At 51.3% G+C, this 12,413-nt stretch overlaps 1 protein-coding gene across 1 annotated transcript in view; it reads left to right on the top strand.

Annotated features, from left to right (window-relative positions):
* FAM83H (family with sequence similarity 83 member H) overlaps positions 1–4,239 on the top strand; it is a 73,433-nt gene extending 69,194 nt beyond the window's left edge. Inside the window, exons 4-5 of the mRNA XM_069732142.1 lie at positions 831–955; positions 1,086–4,239. Of these exons, the coding sequence (XP_069588243.1) occupies positions 831–955; positions 1,086–3,732 (2,772 nt within the window). The 3' untranslated portion in view covers positions 3,733–4,239. The remainder of the gene's footprint in view (positions 1–830; positions 956–1,085) is intronic.
* Positions 4,240–12,413: the final 8,174 nt, after the last annotated feature.

Here is a 12,413-nt window from a genome sequence, read left to right as displayed (position 1 = left end):
GACGATGACCACAATGTGAGAATGGCCGGGGCAGGATGATGACCAGAGCCTTAGAATGATTGAATGACTGGTGCAGGATGATGACCACAATGTGAGAATGACCGGGGCAGGATGAGGACCACAATGTGTGAATGGCCGGGGCAGGATGATGACCAGAGCATTAGAATGATCAGGGAAGACGATGACCAGAGTCTGGCAGTGACTGGTACGGGATGATAACCACAGTGTAGGAGTGAATGGGGCACTGGGACTTGACTGTAGCATCTGGTTGCAGGTGGCACTTTTTGACCATGGTAGACTGCACTCTCACTGTATTTTCCTGTGAATATTCGAACTCTTCCCCCATCACGGTGTGCGTTTTTCTTCCTGTGATGACGGTGCAGTGTGACCTTGTCTCTCAGATGCCGTCTGTCCTCTGTCTCTCGTCTGCTCTATTTCACTGTATCTCTGCAGATAAAGCCGAGCAGCTTTTGGACTGAAGCAGGTGTAACTATTGGGGTGCACTGCTGTTGCTGGAGGGGCACGGGGTATCACTGCTACACTGTACTGTACATGTAGATAAGTCATCAGACTATGTACGATGTGACGTCACAATCTGCCCTGCTGTGACATTCCCTGTCCGGACTGCACTGGATGGACAGGTGTCAACTTAACACATTTTTTGATCCTCTGGGAATCATGGAATAGTTTGTAAAAGTTTTCTGTATTTTGAGTGATACTGGTATTTGGGAGCCTGCAAGGTTCTGGTTCTTTTCCCCTGACATGGTCATGCTGTCTCCTGATTATTGGATTCACACTTATGTGCCTCTTCTTTTTTTTTTCCTTCACAGTTCCTGAGGGTGCGGACCGTCTCGGGCCCCACATATTTCTGCAGGACAGGAACTACGTTCAAGGGGAACCTCCTGGAGAAGTTCATGCTGGTGGACTGCATGGTGGTGTTGAGTGGTACATACAGGTGAGTTGCATGTCAGACTCTTATCTGCCTGACTGGTGTGGCGGGTCCTGCAAGTTCGATCCGCTGTATGTTTTTGCATCTTTTTGTGGATTTTTGTTGAGACCTGTGCCGTGTTCTTCTGTTTTCACAGCTTTATGTGGTCATTTGAGAAGATCCATCGCAGCATCGCTCACATCTTCCAGGGAGAACTGGTTTCCAGCTTTGATGAAGAGTTCCGGATTCTGTTTGCACAGTCTGACCCTCTTATCCCCCTTGATAATGCTTTGATCAAGATGGAAAAGCCTTACATGGGGATGGTCCCATTTGCCGGCCCTCGTCCTTTCTATGATCGAAAGCTTCATTTCATGTACCCCAGAGATGACAGCTCCCAGAACTCTTTCAATTCCTTCGGTGTAGATCCTGATCGACATTTTCTGCAGTCGTTCCGCAGAGAAGATATGATGAGGCACACAATGGAAAATACTGGCATGAGATTCCATGGGCCAAAATTTCCTGACCAAATGCAGATGCAAATGGATAAAATGCAGATGTCCTTCATGCAAAACAAGCACTTGGACATTGACGCCTTTAAGAGGCACAGCTTTGCAGAAGGCACCTTCGAGAACTACTCCGCTTCAAAGCAGTACTCGAGGCAGATGTTTATGAACACCGACAATAACGAGTACCGCTTCCAGTCCAGCCAGTTCCAGAAAAGTCAGTTTGTACAAATGGATCGCACAGGGAGGACTCAGGGACTGTTCGAAAAGATTCGAGGCAACCGACAGGGTTTGCAAGACTCAGATGACATGGATTCCAGATTTCCCCCTTACAAAGCTTTGCAGGGAGAAGGTAATTATGCAATTGAGGGTCCACACACCAGACTGGGCTACAACCCCTCCAGCTCCTCAAGAGAAGTTAAACAAGGCTCAGACCAAGTGGTGCTGGGAAACGAAGGAAGATTTGGACAAAGATCTCAAGGACGTCAGAAGTTTATGTGTCAAATGTCTCCCACACAAAAGCAGAGCACCGAGCAAAAGCAATTTTTCCAAGACCAAGATGCAGATAAAAAAGTTCAAGATAACAAACAAGGTTTGCGCAGCTGGCGCATCTCTTCATACTTGAGTGGAATTCAGCCTGACCAGGATGAAGAAGGAATGATAATGACTTTAGATTCTGAACCTTTTGATGAAGCCCCAGTTATGGTGGAAAAACCAGTATCTACAATTGAGACATTAGCAAAGTATTCCATTGATCCGATCCCCCCATATAAACCCATATTAGCTGTTAGTGAAGCTCCTATGCAAGTAGATGCAAGCAAAGAGATGGCTATGATGGAGAAGGAGAAAGAAGACACCTTCTTATCACGACATGATTCTTTCCGAACGCGGACTAACCCCTTAATTCAAAGAAGTTCCCGCCTACGATCATCACTGATATTTAGTAACTCGAAATTGGAGCAGCATAGCTCCACTGCTGAGGCTGTACAGGTCATTCAAAAGGAGCAGAGCACGAGTGAGGTGGTCAAAGACAATGAAATCATCAAGACGTCATCAAAAGTAGCTGAGATCCTGGAGAAATACAGGGGAGGCAGCAAAGACAATGAAGTGACCTCCGTAATGCAAGCCAAAGCGGCCACAAAAGTCATCCAGGAGGAGACAGAAGAAGGGCAGAAGAAGAGCACTACTGAAACTGTGGCTTACAAAGCTCTAGAATCCAAACTTCTAGATAAGGATTCCTTCAGCCGAACACTTCTCGAGTCACAATATCGCTCTTCGGTCACTTCTCAGTTCCAAGATCTTTTCAGCAAAGATAGACAGACAAGCACAATGACCAAGGTGGAACAAAGGGTTTCAAGTATCCAGACAGTCGATAGCAACATGGCTGCTCTTCCAGAGCCGAAAGAAAGTGGACCTATTATTACTGAAATTATAGACCCACCAAAATCATCTTTAGAGGTTGAATTGCCAAAGCCCTCGAGCAAAATAAACTCTGGTCTTCTATTTGGAAATGCTCTAGAAAGTATGTCCCAAAACCCAACGCCTGTCATCACTTCTCCCACCACAACCAAACCAGAGGAGGAACTGTCAAAAACAGAGCCAACACCAATGGAGTTTATCCGCAGAGGCTCCATGAGACTTAAGCAATTTCTCCAGTCAAAAACAGAGAAGAAGGCAGAAGAAGAGGCTGTTTCAGATGCAGCTAAAGTAGAGAAACAGAATAATGCCCTCAGACGCCTCTCAAAAACAGAGGTCTCAGAGCCAACATCAGTGGTGGAGACTGAAGACAAGACCACTAAGATAATATCTACTTCTCCACCCAAAACCACATCTACTTCTCAGTCCAGGTTGTCCTCTTCAACCTCAAATGTTATCTTCAGTAGTAACCTACGTGATGACACCAAAGTGATATTAGAGCAAATATCCGCCAACAGCCAGAAGAATCGGGCGGAGATGGCCAAACAATCTCAGGCTTTGAGCACCAATGATTCGGACATAGCTACTGCCAATTCCACCTCAACAGAGACCAAAGCAGAAGATGCCAGCTCTTCAGACTCAACTTCTATCACTAGGTCGGGAAGTTTTCTAAGTCGAAGCCGGTTCTCACGACCTTCTCCGACCTCTCCAGAGGACAGAGATAACCTGCTAAAGCGAATGGAGAGTATCCGGAAGGAGAAACGTGTTTACAGCAGGTTTGAAGTGTTTTGCAAAAAGGAAGAAGTAGAGGAGAACGAGGATGACTCGAAGGATAAGAAAGTGGGGAAACTGCTAGGAAAATTAGGAACTTTTATTAAGAAATGACCACAGACCTGATCCAAGTGTTTCCATCTGGTGCCAATAACGTTCTTTGTGTCATAACCCCTGCTAAGGTTGCACATAGAAATCTCCATCTTTGGCTTATCTGGACTCTTGTGTCATGGAAACTTCCATGTAGCTAGAAGGAAATTTCTGCACGAACTGAACCTTCAGAAATGGTACTGACCTCCGACCTGTCACCAAAGAACGATCCCACCGGTGCCTTTTGTCTTGGCCATGACTACTGCCTCTTCCATAGCTACAAGACTCATCGTGCTTTGTCTTAGTGGGACTCCAAGCTTCAGAAATTCCTGAGTCAGAATCCAATATTAATTTATTCAATGGAGGGGAAAAAAGTTGACCGGTATCGAATGACAACCTTCGGGTGGAGGCCGCGTGGGGTCGTTGTGCAGCTCCCCCTGCAGGTTGAAGCACTGAACTATTCCGAATTTTTCTACCATTTGTATATAGCTGTGTATATTTCTTAGCAGTATGTAAATCCTGTGAATGATGGTTTCCTGGCACTAAATCTTGGGTGGCCCACGGTCCTGACGGATCCTCTCCCGGTCCTGACGGATCCTCTCCCGGTCCTGACGGATCCTCTCCCGGTCCTGACGGATCCTCTCCCGGTCCTGACGGATCCTCTCCCGGTCCTGACGGATCCTCTCCCGGTCCTGACGGATCCTCTCCCGGTCCTGACGGATCCTCTCCCGGTCCTGACGGATCCTCTCCCGCACCACTTTGGGGAAGGTATTACTGCCCCGTCGGTTGCTCCCTCTGCACCAACATATTGTAGGATTCCAGAGGGAGGATACAGCAATACATAAGATTCATTCCAGCAGTGCAGTATACAGGGAGGCCGAAAATTAAAGGGACGGTCTTTGTGGAATTAAGGGTTCTGGAACTTTCTAATAGACTTGATTTTTCCATTCCTCGCCTTCCGTCAGTGAATACAAACAGTCTTGTTTACATTCAGAGGCTGAAAACCCAACACCGATCTGGTTCTGCTTCTGCAGCTTAGATCTGAGCAAATCGAACCTGCGGCAAATTTTACAAAAGCGGATCCACAGTATTCGCCAATCGATTTGGTTAAATCCAGACCGCCACAATTCTGCTGCATTATAAAAAGCTGGGAAGGGGTTAAAAAGAACAATAAAAAAATACCCCACAGCGCATCCCCACTTTGGGCGTCTTCACGTGACCATCATCAGCATCCGCCGCCCGCCATCTCCGGCGCCTCTTGTGCTGACGGCTCCGCAACGTCGTGAGAGTGAATGGGGCAGGAGGCGCTGGAGATGGTGGGCGGCTGAAGACTGTCAGGATGGCCCGGTGCAAAGAACACGACGGGTGCAGGGCTGCAAGGCCGCTTGAGGTTTTATTTTTGCCTATGCAGAGCGCTGGGAGCAGAGCAGCGCACATTCGGTTCACGTGAAATAAATTCGGTGCAATTCCAATTTCCGGAATTTTAATTTTTGCAGCTTCGCTCATCTCTACTGGAGAAATAAGTTGTGCGCTGACACATTGTGACACAGCTGCAGATCCAGGGCGGCGCTGACACATTGTGACACAGACGCAGATCCGGAGCGGTGCTGACACGTGACACAGCCGCAGATTCGGGGTACCACTGACGCATTGTGACACAGCTACAGATCCGGACGGTGCTGACAGTGACACAGCCGCAGATCCGGGTGCGGTGCTGACACATTGTGACACAGCCACAGATCCGGACGGCGCTGACAGTGACACAGCCGAAGATCCAGGGCGGCGCTGACACATTGTGACACAGCCGCAGACCCGGGGCAGCGCTGACACATTGTGACACCGCTACAGATCTGGACGGCGCTGACAGTGACACAGCCGCAGACCGGGGGCAGCGCTGACACATTGTGACACAGCCACAGATCCGGACGTCGCTGACAGTGACACAGCCGCAGATCTGGGGCGGTGCTGACACATTGTGACACAGCCACAGATCCGGACAGCGCTGACAGTGACACAGCCGCAGATCCGGGGCGGTGCTGACACATTGTGACATAGCCACAGATCCGGACAGCGCTGACAGTGACACAGCCGCAGATCCGGAGCGGTGCTGACACATTGTGACACAGCCGAAGATCCAGGGCGGCGCTGACGCATTGTGACACAGCCACAGACCCGGGGCAATCTGACACATTCTTACACAGCCGCAGACCCGGGGCAGCGCTGACGCATTGTGACACAGCCGCAGACCCGGGGCAGCGCTGACGCATTGTGACACAGCCGCAGACCCGGGGCAGCGCTGACGCATTGTGACACAGCCACAGATCCGGACGGCGCTGACAGTGACACAGCCGAAGATCCAGGGCGGCGCTGACACATTGTGACACAGCCGCAGACCCGGGGCAGCGCTGACACATTGTGACACCGCTACAGATCTGGACGGTGCTGACAGTGACACAGCCGCAGATCCGGGTGCGGTGCTGACACATTGTGACACAGCCACAGATCCGGACGGCGCTGACAGTGACACAGCCGAAGATCCAGGGCGGCGCTGACACATTGTGACACAGCCGCAGACCCGGGGCAGCGCTGACACATTGTGACACCGCTACAGATCTGGACGGCGCTGACAGTGACACAGCCGCAGACCGGGGGCAGCGCTGACACATTGTGACACAGCCACAGATCCGGACGTCGCTGACAGTGACACAGCCGCAGATCTGGGGCGGTGCTGACACATTGTGACACAGCCACAGATCCGGACAGCGCTGACAGTGACACAGCCGCAGATCCAGGGCGGTGCTGACACATTGTGACATAGCCACAGATCCGGACAGCGCTGACAGTGACACAGCCGCAGATCCGGAGCGGTGCTGACACATTGTGACACAGCCGAAGATCCAGGGCGGCGCTGACGCATTGTGACACAGCCACAGACCCGGGGCAATCTGACACATTCTTACACAGCCGCAGACCCGGGGCAGCGCTGACGCATTGTGACACAGCCGCAGACCCGGGGCAGCGCTGACGCATTGTGACACAGCCGCAGATCCGGACAGCGCTGACAGTGACACAGCCGCAGATCCGGGGCGGTGCTGACACATTGTGACATAGCCACAGATCCGGACAGCGCTGACAGTGACACAGCCGCAGATCCGGAGCGGTGCTGACACATTGTGACACAGCCGAAGATCCAGGGCGGCGCTGACGCATTGTGACACAGCCACAGACCCGGGGCAATCTGACACATTCTTACACAGCCGCAGACCCGGGGCAGCGCTGACGCATTGTGACACAGCCGCAGACCCGGGGCAGCGCTGACGCATTGTGACACCGCTACAGATCTGGACGGCGCTGACAGTGACACAGCCGCAGACCGGGGGCAGCGCTGACACAGCCACAGATCCGGACGTCGCTGACAGTGACACAGCCGCAGATCCGGGGCGGTGCTGACACATTGTGACACAGCCACAGATCCGGACAGCGCTGACAGTGACACAGCCGCAGATCTGGGGCGGTGCTGACACATTGTGACATAGCCACAGATCCGGACGGCGCTGACAGTGACACAGCCGCAGATCCGGAGCGGTGCTGACACATTGTGACACAGCCGAAGATCCAGGGCGGCGCTGACACATTGTGACACAGCCACAGACCCGGGGCAATCTGACACATTCTTACACAGCCGCAGACCCGGGGCAGCGCTGACGCATTGTGACACAGCCGCAGACCCGGGGCAACGCTGACGCATTGTGACACAGCCGCAGACCCGGGGCAACGCTGACGCATTGTGACACCGCCGCAGACCCGGGGCAGCGCTGACGCATTGTGACACAGCCGCAGACCCGGGGCAATCCGTTGCATTCTTACACAGCCGCAGACCCGGGGAAATCCGTTGCATTCTTACACAGCCGCAGACCCGGCGCAATCTGTCGCATTCTTACACAGCCGCAGACCCGGGGCAGTGCTGACGCATTGTGACACCGCCGCAGACCCGGGGCAGCGCTGACGCATTGTGACACAGCCGCAGACCCGGGGCAATCCGTTGCATTCTTACACAGCCGCAGACCCGGGGAAATCCGTTGCATTCTTACACAGCCGCAGACCCGGCGCAATCTGTCGCATTCTTACACAGCCGCAGACCCGGGGCAGTGCTGACGCATTGTGACACCGCCGCAGACCCGGGGCAGCACCAGCGCTCTGTGTGTTTTCATCCTCGGCTTGGTGTCCAGGAATGGCCATGCTCATAGTTTACGTTCAGATCTTTTGTGAAGTGTGAGGAATGGAAACAAAGTATTTTTTGCTGCCAGGATGGGACAGTGGAGGGCTTGTGTGATGGACCGCGCTCCGTATCGCATCGGGGCAGCACTGATTATATACTACTGAGGTGGATCCCGCTGGGCTGCAGAGCGGGCGCTCCGTGACTACTACGTGTAATGGTGTGAGGACGTCTTCTGCTTCTGTGCGTGTCCTTCCCTCCTGGCACCTGTACATGGTGGAATACAGACCGCCCCGGTATAATGTGCTTGAATAAAGCCGTTCTCCTCTAGCCGTCTCCTCATTGTGTGCACCGTGCAGATAACCTGTGTATGTAGCCCCCAATATTCCACGGACTCCGGACGGGTGGGCTCCCATAACTGGACAAGCCTGATGGACCGACCAGGTCACGCACCACTCCATCAGCTCACTGGGCCATGTGCTCCACTCTCGGGGTTCGGGTCGTTTGTGATCCCTCGGGGGTGGGGTCGCCCGCTGCACACTCGGGGGTGGGGTCGCCCGCTGCACATTCGGGGGTGGGGTCGCCCGCTGCACACTCGGGGGTGGGGTCACCCGCTGCACACTCGGGGGTGGGGTCACCCGCTGCACACTTGGGGGTGGGGTCGCTCGCTGCACACTCGGGGGTGGGGTCGCCCGCTGCACACTCGGGGTTCGGGTCGTTTGTGATCACTCGGGGGTGGGGTCGCCCGCTGCACACTCGGGGGTGGGGTCGCCCGCTGCACATTCGGGGGTGGGGTCACCCGCTGCACACTCGGGGGTGGGGTCACCCGCTGCACACTTGGGGGTGGGGTCGCTCGCTGCACACTCGGGGGTGGGGTCACCCGCTGCACACTCGGGGTTCGGGTCGTTTGTGATCCCTCGGGGGTGGGGTCGCTCGCTGCACACTCGGGGGTGGGGTCGCCCGCTGCACACTCGGGGGTGGGGTCGCCCGCTGCACACTCGGGGGTGGGGTCGCCCGCTGCACACTCGGGGGTGGGGTCGCCCGCTGCACACTCGGGGGTGGGGTCGCCCGCTGCACACTCGGGGGTGGGGTCGCCCGCTGCACACTCGGGGGTGGGGTCGCCCGCTGCACACTCGGGGGTGGGGTCGCCCGCTGCACACTCGGGGGTGGGGTCGCCCGCTGCACACTCGGGGGTGGGGTCGCCCGCTGCACACTCGGGGGTGGGGTCGCCCGCTGCCCACTCGGGGGTGGGGTCGCCCGCTGCCCACTCAGGGGTGGGGTTCTCCAGCAGCCATTCTGATGAGTTCCTGCCATACCTACTCCCGTCAGCATCACCTCAGCCATACTGAAGAATAACAGAGGAAGGAGCAATGTCCTCCAACTCCGAGGACTGGTTTGTTATTAGGGCCACCTGGGATGATGGACGTGGAGGAAGATGGGGGTCTTCTTCTTTCTCAGTTGAGCATGTTGACCTTGAATCATCCATGTGACAGTGCCATGATCATCACCGTGCACAGTTCATTAACCCTATATATGAAGGACAAATACTGGTTGCATGTGGATGGTCCCAAACAGGACTCCCCTCTATGAAGTCTGTAAGATATGTACATTGGAAAGAAGTGAGAGGACATTGTCCTAAGAAATGTAAGGCGTCATCAGGTCTGGGGAGAGTTCAGGAGCAGAATTCAAAGTTCAGCTCTGGTGCACACCTGCTGACATTATAGCCTGGTGTCATCTGTGAGGATGGGGGATTCGTAGGGGTAATGTCCTCAATGTATAAAGCTAGGAGAGAGCAAAGGATCCATATACTGTCGCAGTTGCGTCATTAGAGTCCGGTGAACCTCCACCTCATATATGTTTTATCCCCTCATGTAACAATGCTCCCCATCCTGGTATAATGGCCCCATTCTGGCACAGTGCCTCCAATCCTGGAATAATGGGCCCATTCTGGCACAATGCCCCCCATCCTGGTATAATGGGCCCATTCTGATATATTGTCCCTATTATGGTACGATGTCCCCCATCCTGGTACAATGTCCCCCATCCTTGTACAATGTCCCCCATCCTGGTATAATGGCCCCCAACCTGGTATAATGGCCCCCATTCTGGTATATTGTCCCTATTGTGGTATAATGTCCCCCATCCTGATATAATGGCCTCATTCTCATATAATGTCCCCCATCCTGGTATATTGTCCCTCTTGTGGTATAATGTCCCCCATCCTGGTATAATGTCCCCCATTCTGGTATATTGTCCCTATTGAGGTATAATGTCCCTGTCGGGATCACACTCAGTCGGAGCAGCCTTTGGAAGTGGTGAATCACCAGAAATAATACACAAGACACGTCTTGTATAGTGTATCACTGGGAAGTCTCTGAAGCACGCCTGCCTTCAAGGTGCTATCCCTTCTTTATATAGTTTAGTGGTTATACAAGTTTTGCATGTTTAAACAAAGAGACAAAACAGGAAAGAAAGAAAAGAAAACAGTTTCGTGGGCGGCAGTTTCACAACAAACAGTACAAAGGCAATTCCACAGACAAGAAAAACAGGATTTCATACTATAGCTAAAATGTCCTTGAATGGACAGGTCAATATTTATCACAAATTCTTTTTTTTTATTTTTGTTCATTGAGGTAATCATTTTTGTTCTGCTCTTCACAATCCCCCCTTTGACATATTCCATTCAAAACCTTGTCGATCATTTTAGTCATTCTTTTTGTGATATTACAAAAAAAAAACAACTTTATATTCTCGCATCCATTACACAAAATTTATTTGTGCATACCGAGATACCCTTGAGTACAACCTTGAATAATACATATATAATTACAATAACCATAACTGTATGTATTAGGCTTTGCATAATCCCGGTAACCCACCCACCGATCCCTCTGAACCAATTGGCCGGGTTAAGAAAAGAAAAGGTATCTGACCACCAGCTATCCTTATTTTGGTCATTGTCTTTGTCATACTGATCCCTGAGTCGTTGTACGTCTTTTAATTTAAATCTCATACTCATTGGATTCATTACAAACCAGGTTCCCCGGCTTACTTGTACAACTGTCTGCATCACCTTGGGGGAACAACTCAGAATGTTCCCATTTTCTATTATGTATGTATCTTTCCAATACTGTAGGTTTGAAAGCATCAGAGGAAGGGGTGGTTGTACTGAAACTGAGCTGTAGATTTTCAGTGGGGACCTGTCCTAAATCAGTTAATCCAGTCTTATTCCTAGGTACCCATTTTCCTCCCTTGAATGCTAAATATTGTAAGTTGTCTATTTTTCCTGTAAGATTGCCCTGCCACCAAGGAAATTCTACCCATCCCACAATTGGTATGGCGATTGTAGTATTCCATAGTCTAGTATTGCCAGGTTGGTTGTTGGCCAGGTTGTCTGAACAATTAGGCCAAGCGAATATTTCTTCAGCTGACACGGGAACTGCTAGAAAAGGTATACTTGTGGCTGATACTGGTGAATGGGTACAGATCCAACAATCTGCCAGGGGTTGCGTATTATTTAACAAGTCATGCACTAATTTTCTATGATGTTGTACGAATCTATTGTTCAAAGGGGCTAGAGAATTCAGTCTTTCCCATGCCTCCGTTGAGGTTAACATTATTAACATCAATATCATGAGTCTTATACTGCTTTTTTGCAATGGCTTGCATGTATCCATGATGCCTTTCCTTCAAGCTTGACTGCTGTTGGAGTTGTTAACAGGACTTGGAAAGGTCCGTCAAATCTCGGTTCCAGAGTCTTTCTGGTGTGTCTTTTCACGTAGACTTGATCACCAGGTTCCAACTTGTGGCCTCCTTCGAGATTTTCTGGATCTGGAAGGGAAGCAAAAACTTGCGAATGCACTTTAGTTAAACGTTTTTGTAATTCTTGTACATAAGCAGTTAAAGTCTCAGTATTCAACATCAGTTGTTGTGGAAAATAACAACCCAAATTTGCTGCTCTACCAAAAAGAATCTCATGTGGTGACAGCTTAGCCTTCCCCCTTGGGGTGTTTCGGATGGAATACAGGGCAAGTGGTAGACACTCGGTCCAAGGCTTTCCTGTTTCTGCCATGGCCTTCTGGATTTTTAATTTTATTGTCCCATTTAATCTTTCCACTTTACCTGAACTCTGTGGATGATATGGAGTGTGAAACTGGTTTTCTACTCCCAACATTTTCATAACATTCTGGAATTTTTCCCCAGTAAAATGGGTACCCCTATCTGACTCGATCACCTCAGGCATGCCGTAACGGGGTATCAGTTCATGTGCTATTTGAATGGCAGTAGTTTTTGCTGAAGCTTTACGAACTGGATAAGCCTCTGGCCACCCTGAGAACATGTCCACACACACAAGCACATATTCGTATCCATTGTACCTAGGAAGTTGGATGTAGTCGATCTGGAGTCTTTGAAAGGGATACAGTGGTCTTACATGATGCTTGGTTGGGGTTTTAATGGCCTGACCTGGATTGTGTGCCAGGCATATAGC

This window comes from Ranitomeya imitator, chromosome 6 (genome assembly GCF_032444005.1).
Source record: "Ranitomeya imitator isolate aRanImi1 chromosome 6, aRanImi1.pri, whole genome shotgun sequence".
Classification (NCBI taxonomy): domain Eukaryota; kingdom Metazoa; phylum Chordata; class Amphibia; order Anura; family Dendrobatidae; genus Ranitomeya; species Ranitomeya imitator.
Note: the sequence above shows the minus strand (reverse complement) of the source record. Positions and strands in the feature narration are given on the sequence as shown.